Source organism: Neopelma chrysocephalum, unplaced genomic scaffold (assembly GCF_003984885.1).
Source record: "Neopelma chrysocephalum unplaced genomic scaffold, ASM398488v2 Primary Assembly neopelma1_82, whole genome shotgun sequence".
Lineage (NCBI taxonomy): Eukaryota > Metazoa > Chordata > Aves > Passeriformes > Pipridae > Neopelma > Neopelma chrysocephalum.
In genome coordinates, this window is record NW_020897744.1 from 133,634 (window position 1) to 149,478 (window position 15,845).

General features: G+C 42.3%; 1 protein-coding gene across 2 annotated transcripts in view; it reads right to left on the reverse strand.

Moving 5' to 3' along the window:
- Positions 1–476: 476 nt before the first annotated feature.
- The window catches only part of RPS6KB1 (ribosomal protein S6 kinase B1), a 25,657-nt gene continuing 10,288 nt past the window's right edge, over positions 477–15,845 (reverse strand). The window contains exons 2-15 of one of the 2 annotated variants that reach the window (XM_027691053.1): positions 13,417–13,466; positions 12,391–12,511; positions 12,007–12,075; positions 11,457–11,604; positions 10,856–10,913; positions 9,896–9,996; positions 8,501–8,591; positions 8,208–8,298; positions 7,798–7,905; positions 7,441–7,503; positions 6,580–6,657; positions 5,182–5,289; positions 4,529–4,641; positions 477–3,871 (exon numbers count right to left, since the gene is read on the reverse strand). In XM_027691053.1, coding sequence (XP_027546854.1) covers positions 3,634–3,871; positions 4,529–4,641; positions 5,182–5,289; positions 6,580–6,657; positions 7,441–7,503; positions 7,798–7,905; positions 8,208–8,298; positions 8,501–8,591; positions 9,896–9,996; positions 10,856–10,913; positions 11,457–11,604; positions 12,007–12,075; positions 12,391–12,511; positions 13,417–13,448 — 1,419 coding nt within the window. In that variant the 5' untranslated portion in view covers positions 13,449–13,466 and the 3' untranslated portion in view covers positions 477–3,633. The other variant, XM_027691054.1, reaches the window with a different exon arrangement.

Sequence of the window (15,845 nt, forward strand, 5' to 3'; positions counted from 1 at the left end):
ACCTTGTCTGGACTGAGGCAGCTCAGGTGTGTTCCTGCAGCAGCTGCAAACGGAGTTAATCTGGAAGAGAACAACCTGTGGAAGTTCATATTTGGGAACTGCACACAGTGGATCACCAAGGACCTGCAGGAAAAATATTCAATTTGCCTTGTTCTTAATGACTTCTCCTCCTCCTTACCCCCCTTAGGATAAAGGATTTCCCTCTGAACTGGGAAAATCAAACAGCAACTATCCTGTAGAGACAGAATTTAACCACACCAACCAAACCCCAACCACGTCCTAAAAACAAAAGTCCTCCCTCAGTGTTTGATGCACTTTTTGATTAACAGTGAGAACAGGCTGGGAGTTAATACTGAAAAGAGAACAGGCCCCAAATAAACCTCCACTGCAGAGTGGACTCAGATATTAAATGTTCTCCAGCAGTTCAGCCTTCAGAGAGCAGGACCAGGAAAAAGGGATATTCAAAAGAACAACTGACTCGTTGATTTTTATCTTTTATTATGAGCTAATACCAGGATGACATTCAAATGTCAGATGGCACAATTAAGACAGTCTTGGTAGGAATTATTCCAGCATTCCCAAAATTACAATTTAGTACACGAATGGCGTCAAATGCATCACTCCCACAAGAAAACTGATGGAATTCGGAATATCTTAATACCAGAAGAGTTTCTGCATCAAATGGGAAAAAGAAAAACTGCTGGTAACACAGCTGACCTAGAAACCTTTTCTGATAATGACCTGCAGAACAAAATATTTCCCTATTTAACATCTAGTAAAAAAAAATATGACTTTTGTTCAAGTTTAAGATTTAATACTTTTTTTATATGGTTAGCCACAACAGGTATTAACCTCAGTTTTACTATATTTTTGTAATGCTACAAAAATCCTATAAAATCAAATTATAGTGAATTTTTCAGTGATTATAATTAAAAAAGCGCAGCTTGTACAAAATAAAAAAAATAAGATTCTATACTCTAATGAAAAATTTAAGACATTTTTAAATGAACAAAAGAAAGCACTTGTTAAGCTCTCCAATATTCAATGCATTCTGCACTTATCTGAAATAGCCAGACAGGAGCTACAACTCCACTCCCCTCAGTTCACAACTAGTAATTTTGACACTATTATATATATATATAGAGGATCTATGTCTGATCTTTTTACAAATAAATACAGGATAAACCATATTGCATAGTGTGTGCTTGCTGTCTGAGTCACACTCCCAAAGTTTCACAGTCATGGTAGGGAATTCAACTTAGAACCTATGGGATGAAACATTGACAGTACATGGAATTTCCTTGGAAAACCGATGGGTTGGGGGTTGTAATTCATCAGTGAACTCAGACAAACAACTCTTGCCATTCTTGCCAGCCATAACAAACCAATTCCACTGGACAATCTACCCAGCCAAGCAAAAAGCAACCGGTGGCTGGAACTGGGACCAAGAGAGATCTGCCTCCAAAAATGACTATTTTTCAAGCAAGTCCCTTTCTCCTCAGTGGCCACGTCAGGGCACCTCAGGAACGAGCAGCAACAGAGGCTCCAGGTGCTGGAGGTTGAGGCCTTGGCAGATATTCCCCAATGCAAACAGTGCAATCCAGGTTTGCAGATATGCAGAGTGCAAACAACTCCTGAGCACTTGGCTTTTGGTTTCACAACGCCCCCCCTGAACAACGGCAATCCTCCAGTGTGGCACTGCAAGGGAACTTGATCTGCCTCAGGAAATGAACTTTCTTAACAAAAGGAAGAAAAAAAAAATCTTAATTTTTGCTCGTTTTTTGTTGTTGGTAACAAGGTATCACTGAATCCTTCCCACTTGCAAATCTGAGCAAAGAGCACTGAGCGGATTCAATGCTTGAGAGAGTTTTATGGCTTGGATCCTATGGCTCAAAAAAGGTTCAGTATCCACAGAGTAAGCGGAAATCTAGGATAAAAAAATCCCTACTGTTGTTGTGAAACACCAGAAGTAGACTTTGCACAGTTTGACTAAGGATAATGGAACGTGTGGCAGGCAAAAAGTGACAGGACTTGGATGCAGCTGGATCATCTCCACACACACACACACAGCAGACACACCCTAAACTAGTGTAAAGCTCTGCAGATTTTAACCCTTTCACCAGCTATGCTCATGGAAATGCTTTCTTTAAGGCAGGAAGTATATATTTAAGGAAGGTAAAGTTTACCTTTATTTTATTCTTTGTACCTGTAAGTCAGTTGTACAGATCGTGTGACAGTTTTAAAAACATAAATATAGTGTCCTTAGAACATGTTTTCCTAAATGAAGGTTGCTCAAGTTCTGACCCACTGTGGAAGACATTCACTGAAAGGCCATTGAACACTTTTTCTCGTACAATCAGCAAATTTATTGCCCCAGCATAGAAAAAAAAAATGTGGAGAAATTTAGAAATGTATAATGGCAGGGAACTCCCGTAAGCAAAATTTTATTAATAATTATTATACTTAAAAAAAAAAAAATCCTCAAATTCTTACCCACCGGTTACAAAAATAGTTATTTCCTTCTACTCTGTAGAGTTTGTCTCTGTTCCCTGTGGGACTTGCTATAGATCTTTACTGACCTTGTGATGGATGCACAGTCTCCTGATCTCGCTGTGGGTAAGAACCTGGCTGTGCTGAGCTGCCTCCAGCCCAGGGCCAGCACAAGGGGACAAAAAAAGTGATGTTTCCCAGTGAAATGTCTGCTGAGGACAGGGATGAAATAAGCAGGACGTGTGTGAGCCCGTGGCTTCCAGTTAAGCCTAGAACAACATAGCAGCATTGCCTCTGATTGGATCCGTTGGTCCCTGCAGGAACAGGGATTTCAGCTGGGGAAGCAAGTGAAAAACAGTCCTCTCCCACCCCACACTGCCAAGGTGGCCAGTGGTTCACTTATTGATTTGTTGTTTGATGAGGAGAAGAATCAGAACCAGAGCCTTGAAAAAAAAAAACAAACAAACAACCAACTTTCTTCACCAATTATTCTGCGTTTGCAATTTTGGGATCCTTTCCATAATGAGCTGAATCAAAAAAATCTATTTGAAAAATATATATTTTTCTTTTTTTTTTTTTGTATATATATATATAAAAAAAACTCATTATGTTTTGAATGTGAGATACCAATTAATTTTTAGCTTTCATCTTTGATTCCGCCCCGTTGTAGGAAACCTCTTAACGAAGCTTGCATGCTAATTACCCCTCAGCTGCAAGCACAGGCGTCTCATCCTCTGCCTAGTGAAAGGGCTAACCCTCCTCTCGACACATTCACTACACCAGTGATTCTGGAGCAACATCCTGACCCTTAATACTGTCAGTTCCAAGCTGAGAAATCCTTGATAAGGTGAGCAGATGTCACTGGAATCGTTAGATGACGTGCCTATAGAGTTCTGCAATACCATTTGCTAAAGTTTGTTGTTGTTTTTATGCACCATTGATTGACAGGAAAAAAAAAAACCAAAAGAAAAAAATCCGTTTTTTTTTTTTTCTTTGCTTTCCAAGTCTCTCTGTGCAATGACTGACTCTTTGATACTGTCACTTTTTTTAAAAGTAAACCAAACAAGCCCTCGTGTTTCAGCTCCAAGGGGGCTCCCGTCTGTTCTCGGTTTCCACCTGGCGAGGCTCCCAAAGGTGGTTCTGTCATAGGTTCATGCGCAAGTGCTCTGGTCGTTTGGAGATCATGGGGAAAGCTTGTTTTTTGTAGGGCCCAGAGTTTGGCTGCCGGATTGGAAGTGGTGCCGAAGCCTCTCCACACACTGTCACATCCATCTGTTCTATCCCACTCGTCTCCATCGGGTATTCCACAGGTGGCTGAGCGGTTGATGCGCCGGCAGAAGCACCTCTTGCCCAGAATTCCCCAGGGGAAAACTTGACGGGGCTTTAAAACAAGAAACACACAGATCAGAGCTGGAGATACGGCACCAAGGGGCATCTGTTACTCTGCAGGAAGCTCAAATGCCTATTGAGAAGCATTTCTAATTCTTCCTTCCACTTCCAGAAGTTTGAGAAATTTCCATGGGGAGCTTCTACCACTGTCTCTTGTAAAGCACGTTCCTGTCATCTGAGGATGCATTTCTAGGTGATTGCAGAATCAAATCAGGAAGAAAAAAAACCCTAATTTTTGCTCAATCATAACCATCTTTTCTTGTTGGTTCTTTGTTAGTAGCAAGATATTGCTGAATCCTTTCAACTTGCAAATCTGAGCAAAGAGCACTGACTGCACTGACACGATTCTTTCTGGACTAACGTGATTCTTTAGCAGCACAAAGCTCTTAGGATGTTCTGAAACAGTTCTAGAGGGATGGTGAACCAAAGTCACCGGAGTGAAGCTGCAGCAGCACTAAAAAGCAGCAAATTAGTACTTCCTGCACTGCCAAACCCCACAGATTTGTCATGATAATGTGGTTTGTAAAACAGGGTCGATCCCATAACTCGAATGGAAGCGCTGGGCCGAGAAGCAAGGCTGCATTTTGAATTTCTACTTGTCAAAAGGTGGGTTACAAAAAAAAGAAAAGAAGGAATAAAAGAGAGGTACCTGACTGGTGTCCTTGGGCTACCGATGAACCTGCGAGGGGAGCGGATTTTTGGTTCAAAAGAAAATTTCTCTTTTACGCTTTCAAGTACTGATGGAGCCACGTAGGTAAAACCCTGCAAGACAGCAAGGGAGGCAACATTCACCCTGGGGATCACTCTGCAGTGACCACATGACAACCTGATTATGATCAGAAAATTACAAAAGGAAGAGTAAATGCAGACACAGGAACTTCTACTCCTTGAAGCAAACAGTGGGACTTTGGGGAGTTCCCAACCTGATGCTCCAACCCGGCTATTTCTGCTCCCAGACTCCCACAGGCACACTCACTTTAATTAATTTTGCTCTATGGACTGGACATTGTTCTCTCTGCATGACTGTGAAAGCAACCCCGTGGCCAGGGTTCAGAATGCAGCTCTGAATCACACTGCTGACATTCCAGAAAGGAGGCACCGTTTGCTGGCTGGTGCATAAAGAAAACCTCAGCGATATCAAAGTGTCCTCAGAGCCCTCCAACATCTCCAACCCATCACAGAGGTTGTGTCCAGTGATGAGGGTTTGCTTTGAATGTCAGTTAGGATTCCAGAGAATTAATTTAGCTGCAGTGCCCCCCTGCTCCCAGTAAAAACCTCCCTCTCCAGCCATTCCTCACTCACCAGAAAGACCTGGTTGGCACTTTCACTGAGAGTTGAGTCATCTGGGCTATCAACAGGTGTCTGACGTGTAAACTTTGAATCAAACTGGCTCACATCCTCTTCAGATTGCTTTGCAAAAACAAAATGGTTAAGGGTTTATATTACAGATATCAACCAGTGCAGCCTCTGGGTGGAGTTCATTCCATAGGTTTTTGGCAGAGCTCTGCTGGAGTAAAACCCTGGAGTGGTGTCGGAATCCTGTCGCTGCCAGTGGGAGGTCACTATGGGCACTGACACTGAGAAATAAAGGCAAGGGGGAGGGGCAAAAATTATGGATCAAAAAGGAACACAAATTAAAAAGATGCCTTAAAAAAAAAAAAAAAATCTCAAATTACAAACAGAAACTTTCAGAATGACAATGCCAGTTTCTTGCCAAGTTTAGCCCTCGTCACAACCAGAACAGTTGCAACTCTCAGAATCTGGAACCTCTCCAGATAATTTAATCCCATTTTTGCAGATACAGGAGTGTTTACACTGTGAGGGATGGAGGACAACTCTGCAATAAGTGACTATGAATATTGTTTAATTTGGCCACAGAACAACAGTAACTCTAAGTTCCCTTCTCTCATTCTTTGTGGAAAGGCAAAGGATTCATTTGTGTGGACCCTCATACAACCATGGAAAAAACCACCTGGTTTGTACAAGCAACTTTCATAGCATTGCTAATAACAGAAAAACCCCAAACCATCTTCACTAATTCATTCAGAAATACCAGCCTTGAGTCTTTCTGAATTTCATTCAAAAGTGTGAAGGGAAAAGAGTCTGCAGTCCCCATGCTGGAGATCCTGGACATCAGTGATGCCTGAGCCACTTTAAAGTGAGATTTTTAGTAGCTGGGAACTATGGGGGTGGCAAAACCCACTGCTGCTGTAGCTAATTGTACCCAGAGGGAAAAACAGACATCAAAATATAAGATGGGATAACAGAGATTCGTTCATCACATCACTGGTTTGAGGTAAACTCTTAAGTGCTGCCCAGAATGCACAAGATGCACTGTAAATGTTAATAACCAAACACAGAAAATGCTTAATTAGGTGATTTCATTGACTTCTGCTTAGCAGCTATTTCTCATTTTAGTTGAAACTAAGTACTGACTGACTGTAGAGGGTTCAGAAGCAGAGATTCAGAGTGAGCTGCACTTGCAAGTCTGTTTAACCTCCAGGTGAGAAGCAGGAGGGATTCAAAGGGAAGCAGATCAGGGGGCAGGGCAGATCTGCCTCTTTGACTTGACAGCAGTGAATGTGTCACCCAAGCTGTAACCCAAGTCCCAGGAATCAGTGGCACTCCAGTCTGTAATCCCACATCAAGACCTCTCCTAAAGGCACACAGGGAGTATCTCCCAGCACTCCCAGTACATACCAATAAGGGTTTAAAAGGAGGTTCCACCTTTCGTGCCAACAGCTCGTCCCAGTTGATGTGTCTGAAGAAGGGGTGAGCCTGCAGGGGTTACAACAGCACAGTCAGCACCTCCTCTGGGGCACAAACCACACAAATTTAACCACTAACAGGGGTTTCTTAGACCCTTTCCCTGGTGGCTTTCCTTCCAAAATCACAGCTGGGTTCAGTGCAATATATTCTACATCAGCAGAGCTGAGAATTGATACCACACCTCCAAGGCAGACAACTCCTGTCCCTGCAATGTTTTCCTTGAAAGGGTTAGAAAAAAGCCAGTTCACAGGCAAAACACCTCAACTTTTAAAGTCAGATACCTAAAAACCACGACAAAACATTGTGTTAATGACAAGTTATCAGAACTGGGAAATAAGGAGGACTCTCTAATATGCTGTTAATGGCACCACAAAAACAGAAGTCAAGCTGGAGGCAACAGGGACTAAGCCTCTGCCTTAGTTTTTAGCTAACTTCTCCCTTGGAATAGCTGCACTAGTGCAAGGGCTGGCAGGGTTTTCATCAGCTGAGAGCATCATCACCCTTCCAGGGCTGCACAATTACCAGTGTACAACTGGTAGAAAAGATCTACTGGAAGGCAGAGCTAAAGAACAGAAGTTATCTTCCAAATCTCCAATTATCCAGCAAGTGGACAACTGCTTTTGTGCAGCTTTAAAGATTTCAGATTTGGATCAGCTGTCACATGTGGCAGCCTTTCTGCTCATTACCCTTCAAGACACACAGACAGACAGACTCTCCTGCCCTGATGGACCCTCAGAGCTGTTTTCTCCTCACTGAGGTAATTTAAGAGTTCTTGAGTTAAGTGCAAGTTACCTGAACTTCTCCAGCATCTCCAGGACCAGCTCCCAGACGTGAGGCAGCATTTCTTTTTAGCAGCTTCATGAGAAACAACAGCCAAAAAAGCAGAATTAGTTGTGCTGTTATGACTAGACTAGTCCTGACATGAATCATCACTTGAATGAGCACCGTGCAGAATGAATACAGAACGACCAGAAAATCTGCATTTGTTAGAAAACTACTGTATTTCCAAGGAAAATCACTTTCTGTACCACACAACACAATACTGACTGCTTTAGTAATAAATCAAGCTGGGACTGAGCAGCCATAGTGGTATCCCTGTATTTTTATTTCCTCCAAAATATATAGCACTGACAGGCATTCAAATTGTACCTTTTTAAGCAGATCTCTGGCTTCTTGTGTGAGGTAGGGAGGCAAGTTGAGTTTACACTTGAGAATCTTGTCAATTGTCTTCTTTCTGTTCTCCCCAGTGAAAGGAGGCTGGAAAACACCATTGGAAGGGGAGGAAAAACAGGACTTGTTCAGATCTCTTATTTGTGCATGCACAACTCACTTCAGTCATTCACAAAGCAGGAAAAATTAATGCAAATAGGACTTGAAAATCACTCTTTTTGGATAAAAGCAGGTCAAGACTGTAGTGAACACAACTTATTTCTTACTTGCAGTCTGCATTATATACAAATTATGTGTATTTAGACATGCATCTGAGTGAGGACACAGGGAACTACAACAGCTACAAAGGGAAATACATGAAATACATGCAATTATAACTGTGCACCTACTGCTCCAGTCAGCATGTCATACATTAATGCCCCCAAACTCCACCAGTCCACAGCACGGTTATGCCCACTCCTCATCAAGATTTCAGGGGCCCTGTGAGCAGAAAAATTGAAAATATGAAAGTGTTTTAACCAGCTTAATACCAATTCTGACTCTCAGTTTTCAAGCAAACCCACATTTATCAAGTAAAGTTTTCCTAAGTCGCTCAACATATGAACCATCAGTTAAAAAAGGCAAAATTCAGCCATTCCCCCCAGAGCAGAGTAATACTTTTGTGTGTCATCATGCAGCTCACATGTATTCAATTGTTCCACAGAATGTGTGTGTGACTGTTCCATCATGAATAGATTCTTTACATAATCCAAAGTCAGTCAGTTTTACGTGACCTGAAAGGAAATACAGAAAATTTCAGACTTGTTACAATTCTGACATGTCTGTAAGTAACATTAAAAACAAAAAAATTCAACATGGCTCTGTAATAACTCTGAGCTACTTCCAGATATTTTCAGTGGTCTGACAAAGCAATACAGTCATAAAACAGAACGAGGTAATCACACAAAGATAAAACTAAATGTTGCCACTTGAAGAGAAACAAGACAAACCACCAGAACTTACTCACAGATAGACAACTGTAGTTAAACGTGGAGATTTTAAAGCATCATTCAGCTAAGACAGTAGGTTACTGAATGTTACTGCTTGCCTCAAAGTGCACAGAACAACCTTCAACAAAGTGCCCTGAATAATTCAGTACAAAGACTCAGACTAAGTAAATCAGTTGTTTAAGAAAACATGGAAATAGTGGCTGGTACAGACTGCCACAATAACCAGTGTCACACAGCCATGGAACTGCAACCAGGAACTGAAACTGCTGTCAGGCAAAGCCTCAGCAGCTGGGGAAGTCATAGAATCACAGAATCATAGAATCAGTTGGGTTGGAAGGGATCTCCAAGATCATCAAGTCCAACCCTTGATCCACTACCACTGTGGTTCCCAGCCCATGGCACTGATGCCACATCCAGTCTCTTCTTAAAAACCTCCAGGGATGGAGAATCCACCACTTCCCTGGGCAGCCCATTCCAATGGCTGATCACCCTCTCTGGAAAGAAATTCCTTCTAATATCCAACCTAAACCTCCCCTGCCACAGCTTAAGACCGAACCCTCTTGTCTTGATGAGAGTTGCCTGGGAAAAGAGACCAACCCCCACCTGGCTACACCCTGCTTTCAGGGAGTTGTAGAGAGTGATGGGGTGTCCCCTGAGCCTCCTCTTCTCCAGGTTGAACACCCCCAGTTCCCTCAGCCTCTCCTCATAGGATTTGTCATTCCAGCACAGGTGATGGGACATCCTGCCTTAAACTGCCTTTCCTAACACCCCCATGGACCCAAATGTCATGGATTCTGCACTGCAGACATGGATATTTATGTGCTTCACATAATATTTACGTGCTTTCCTCTGATCCAGCAGAGGAAAAATTGCACAAAAAGCAAGTCAACCAAACCTCCAAACCTGCCTGGGTCTGTACCCACAGAACCTGCAGCTCACTGGGGCCCCAAAGAACCGCAGTGTGTGACTGAGGACAATCAGCTCTGGCAATTCCTGCTCTAAGGAAACTCTCCTCAGAGGGAGGAGTTGTGACCTTTGCACAAGTGTTTTCCAAAGCCTGCCAAGCTGACTCAGGGCTGTATTTCTACCTTGGTGATTGAGCATGATGTTCTCTGGCTTCAGATCCCGGTAGATGATTCCTTTTTGATGCAAGTGCCCCAGTGCCATTGAGATTTCTGCCAAGTAAAAGCTGAAAGGGAACATATGCCACAAAATTAGACATATTCAATCATGCAAAGCAGCTGGAGCACTATTATGTACCTAGCAACAGTTCCTTGAAAGCAGCATTAGAAGTCTGGGAGAGAAAAAAGGAAAAACAATGATGCCTTTGAGATTGGTTTTGCCTAAAAGTCACCCAGACCCCAAGAACCACAAAATGACATATTAGCATGGGGTTTACCTGCTCAGTAGGTATCTGAGAATGAATATATTTGGAGGAATCTGAATTTTTAACCATTTTTAGTGGTTCAAATATGTGTCTAACCACATCTAGGTGGCAAAGCTGAAAAGAAATAATGAAGCTAAGAGGTAACTGGCAGCACCCAGAGTCCCACGTGGACATCAGAGCTTTGTCCATGGGAAGAACAACTGCAGTTAATGCAAAGCCTAATCAATAAGGGATAATTTCAACTTGTCTATCTGTAAAGTATCACTACTCCAAAGTATTTTTCTCTTTCATTACCATAATTAGCACTTCACACCTCTGAGCATCACAAAACAGCCACTGCAGTGACTTGGGAATCCTGGAACTGGCTGGGAAATTGGGTGTGGACCCAGAACAAACAGAATTGCATTCACAGCAAATCTTTCACAACCTTTTCTCCAACACCCAAAACACCTCCCTGTGGAAAACACCCTCAGTGGACCCTCCTCTGTGGAAAGACTGGAGTTACAGCAGCACAAAGTGGTGAGTGCAGCACAGACACCCTCCCCAAACCCACTGAGCTGCTCTTTTCACCAGTTTGAAATGACTGACTACTTATATATAATTTAAGCACTTGGAAAAAAAACAACCCTAACTATTAATGTACAAAAATAGCTTCACTTACCAAGCTGTGTCTTCCATAAATATCCCTTCTCTCTCTAACTGCATAAATAGTTCTCCTCCTGTCACGAGAAAAAATAGATTATACTCAGTTAAAGTATCATTTTTAGTCAGCCAAAAGTCTATTTTCTAGGAAAACTATAAGCAACAGGTATTTTTTCCTGCTGTACAACGTTTCACAAAAAAAACCCAAGTCACTATTCTGTTACTCTCAGAATTCCAGCAACCTAAAGAAATGCTGGGAATAAAGGAGCATTTCTGTCCCTGTATTTTGTTGTTACAGCTTTGAGAAAACTGTTTCTAATCTGTGATTGTTTCCTTATCCCTGAAATAAAGGCAATACTTTCTTCTGTCATGAAGAACCTGCAGGAACTAAACCCTCAGGGACTCTCTGACTGCACTCAATCTTAGTGTGACACACAAAAATGCCCAATTTCATTGAATTAGAAAATTTATTGATGTTGTTCTGGATGTTTTTAATACTAAGCTGCTCCACATTTTAAGACACCAAGCCAATTGTTAACTGGCCTTTTACTCATGGGGTGAGAAACCCAATTTCTTGGTTGTGTAGAACACCAGCAAGCAAGAGAATTTCAAATACTGACCACTGAGATACTCAAGGATGAGGTAGAGTTTTCCACCAGTCTGAAAGGCATAAATTAAGTCTACAATGAAGGGATGTTTCACTTCCTCCAGGATATTCCTCTCTGCTTTCGTGTGAGCCGTATCCTTGGCATTCCTTACAATCATTGCCTGCAAAAAGCAGGGAGAGGTGAGCACAAGAACGTGTTAAACAAGGCAGATTTTATACTGAGTTCAATTCTGAGTTTATTAAACCACCACACTATGTATGAGTCAGCAACAGCATAAGAAAATAAATTCACCACAGCATAAGTTCAAATCTTTATTTCATAGAATTACACAGTAATTTAGGTTGGAAGGGACCTCCTGGCCTATTTAAATGAGCTGCTAAGAACTACCCAGACAGAAAAATTCAAAGTTGAATTTGAATTTCAACCGTACCCGGGTATCAACTGTATATATACCAAAACTTATTTTTAGGTATAATAAATCATTAGACAATTGTAAAAGCTAAATGGAAGGTTAGGCTGTTTTAAGATTCGGGTAACAGTGAAATGTGAACATCCAGGTTACCTTTTTAAGAACTTTCATGGCAAAGATTTTCCCGGTGTTTGCTCCAGTTACTTTCCGTACTTGAAACACCTGAACAACAACACATAAGCAATCAGAAAAAAAAGGAAGTTAGAAGGAGAGTTCTGCCAAAGAGAGCTGAGATGACCCAAAAACTACAAGGCTGCTGCTGGGGGGACCCAGAAGCACTTTGGGACATTTGCTGCTGCCAGAGCTGGAGATGCTCTGCCCGGACCTCTGTCCCACCACACCAACCTTGGGGTTCCCCTCTGGCAGAATGAACTTGGCAGAAGACAGGCTGGGAAGAGCAGAGCTTGCCCAAGGCAGCAGAGAGTCCTCTCCCATGCTGGGGATTTGTTCCTGCAGGGAGGGCTCAGGAGTTCTCACCTTGCCGTAGCCGCCCTTGCCCAGCACACGCAGCAGCTCGAAGCACTCGGGCCGGATCTTCTCGGGGCCTCTGTTCACACTGGTCTCTGAAATCTCAAACTTCTCACAATGTTCCATGCCCCTGGAGAGAATAAAACATGGATATGAGCCCACCTGATACTCCTAAATGATCACTGAAAGGAAGCAAGTGACTCTGGGCCAAGCACAGCCTGCCTGTGGGGATCTGGAGAACCCTCAGCACCGGGAATATCATTTCGAAAAGAAATATTCTTTGCAAAGCTCCAAGTGTCAACTTGCACGGAGGAGATTACCTGCAAATTTGGGGGATTTAGAGGATCAAGATCTCCTTCCAATCCCTTCATTTCAATGCACAGTGCTCTGCATTACACCAGAGTTAAGTCTGGAAGATCAAAGCCTCAAACTGACTTAGACACTTCTTCAAGAGCTCGAGGAAACACGAGGCTCTGAGGGGTGATTAAGTGTCAGCTCACACTCAGCAGCCCCAGCAGTCATGGGGAGACTCCAGAATACAAATACCTTGCACAAAAAGCTGGAGCAGGAGGAGTCTCATAACTCTGAACATGCCACAAAAGTCTGATCTATAATTTAAGGAGGCTTCTAAACTGTGTTCCAGCCCTGCCAAACTTACACAGATTGATCCTGCTCAAGGAAATGTGGCTGAACTACTGGAACTATTCCTTATCCCCACTGGAATAATCTGGGAACTGTAAATGAAGCAAGGCTGGAGGTATCTGTCTCCTGAACTCAGGGTTTTTCCAACAATCCTTGCTGGAGAAACAAGGATTAAAAGACAAGTAGCAAGGTTTCACCAGGATTTTATTTTGTTATTATTATTTCAAGATACAAGTCATAAATTTTAACGTGAGGCAATAGTGAAATGTCTAGAAATGACTCAGATTTGAGGCAGAGTGACAACATTTTCTGTTTGCCTTAATAATGGGACAAAATGAGAAGTTATGTGTAGCTGGCATGAATGATACAGGATATTTTCCAGCAGCAACTTACAGGTCATATTGGCCAACTCCTCCATGGTCCATGCTCTCACTTAACTGACCCTGGGGATGGGAGGGGTAGAAGGAAGATTAATTAGAAAAAGAAAAAAAAAATCATTAAAAAGAAATGCACTGATGTGTCTTATAGCTTCTTACATTAAAAAGAAATAGAGATAATTTTAACTTATGTAATTAAACAAGTCCAAAGGTCAGGAATAATAAATTGTCAGCAGAAGATAAAAAAAATGCACAAAATTCTGTGCAAGATTTGCAATAATTCCACAGATCTCAGGGAGTGAGCAGGGAACCACTGCCTTACCTGGCTGTGCTGTTATTTAATCACTTCAATGTTACAAGTACAAATTCCCAGCCCCAGGGGAATTTGGAAAGTATTAAGATACTGCATTTTTCTTTAGAGTTGCTCTTACATATGGATTTTAAAGTCCTGTTACAGTATTATGCAAATTAGAACAATAAGAAAGATTATGGGAATAGGTGAGCTGGGACTCATGTGCACTAAAACCAAATAATATACAGAGAAGGTTTTATTATTCTATATTGAGAATAATTCAATCCTAATAGTAATGAAAGAATTCAGCTTTCCCCTGATGTTAAACACCTTTCCTGATCAATAATCACTCCACAGATTAATGGATGTAAATATTACTAAGGAAAGTTCAGGCACTTCAGCATCAGAACCAGTCACCAGTGAGGAATGGGGGTTAATTCTGAAGAGATATTTCCTTCAGAGAATTTTCAACTTGATCCCTTCTGCAAGATAATACTTCCCTCTCACTGGGGCTCTGCATGGCAAAAGAAGTGCAAAGCAAGCAGACAGCTGGGATGAATGCAAATGGAATTTCATGGGCCAGCTTCTAGGGAGCTTAACTATACCCCAGAACTTTTATTTTTAAAAGTATGGACAAAAAAAATGACAACTGCAAGGAGATACAGATAAACTGAGTGACCTGTGAAATTCAGAGAAACAGAAGGGAAAGAAAAACCACTGAGAGCAGCAAAAAGCAGCCCAAGGAGTGCATTCCAAATATTATCTAAGTAAAAACGCTAACCAAAGAAAACTAGAAACTTTCAGCAGCTTCCAGACCATTTAAATGTTAAAGTTTACAGAGGCTGGTTCATTTTGGGTGGGCTAAAGGGGAATTTAACTCCTACAAGCACCACAGGCTCTGAGGGAGTCCAAAAGCTCAAGTTTGTTTCCAGCTCCTGCCCTGCTGGCATTTATGAAAATGTTTCACAACAAACCCACTGAGGCTGCCCTTGACCCCACTCCTGATGCCAACAAATGAATTTAAAAAAAAAATCAACAAACACAGAGAATAAACACCCATCATGTTCCCAGAGCAACCCCTCCAGTTACCCAACGGTTCTGGAAAAGTTTCTGTGTGCTGCTCTTGCTCCTGTGAACTTTGGGTTTCATTCCCAGTATTAACCTGACCAAAATGCACTTTGGGTACCATTCTGCTGGATCAGGGTTTGTTCTCCTTCCACAACACCAGCAGCCCTTCAGTCTATATCTTGTTTCACAAAAATTAAGGCTGGGTGGTTTTTCACACCACAATAATTAGTGCAAACAACCACAGGGCTTTTGAGGAAACGCTGCATTTAACAATCCTTTAGATTTTCTGGGATGGCTGTGCCTGTTCCAACCCACAGCTGAGGTGTCTGGGCTCCCCCAAGGCTTTGGGAGGTACCAGAGATGAGACAACACAGTCCTGACTTCCCACCTCAATCACTGCCAGTTTAATGACCTCCACTGCAACATCCTTCTGATCCTTGTAGGACACACACAGAGACAACTTCCACTGAAACATCCTCCCCCTCCACACATTCCTGATGTTCCCCTTCTTCCCTGCTCTGACATTCCCTGATTTTCAGTCAGTTTAATTCCACTTCCCACTCCCCTTTATCTGTTTGCAAAAGGCACCTGAGAACCAGCTGAGGTTGCCAACGTGCATTTCTTGCTGCTCCACAGAAACTCCTGTCAAGGCAATGTTTTTAAATCCACATTAACCAATGAATGGTTTAATTGTTCCCTGGGATTGAATTATTGGAACAGGAGATAGAACAAACTCAACTTTCTTGCCACCCCCTCAGAACCTGTTCCTGGCAGCATTAACTGTCTGATGCAATTACAGGGGGGTTTTAAGCCAAGTATTTTATTGATTACTGAGGTGACAAACAGAGCTTTTCCCTGCAGGTCGAGGAGCTTTCAGCTGTCAAACAACGTCCTACAGTTTATATGGAGTGGGGGAACTGAATATCTGGTTGTGTCCTGAAAGAAAGAACCTGAAGGGAGTCTACAGAAAAGACAGAGAGGAACTTTTTACAAGAGCCTGGAGTGACAGGACAAGGGGAATGGCTTCCCACTGCCACAGGGCAGGGTTAGATGGGATATTGGGAAGGAATTCCTGGCTGTGAGGG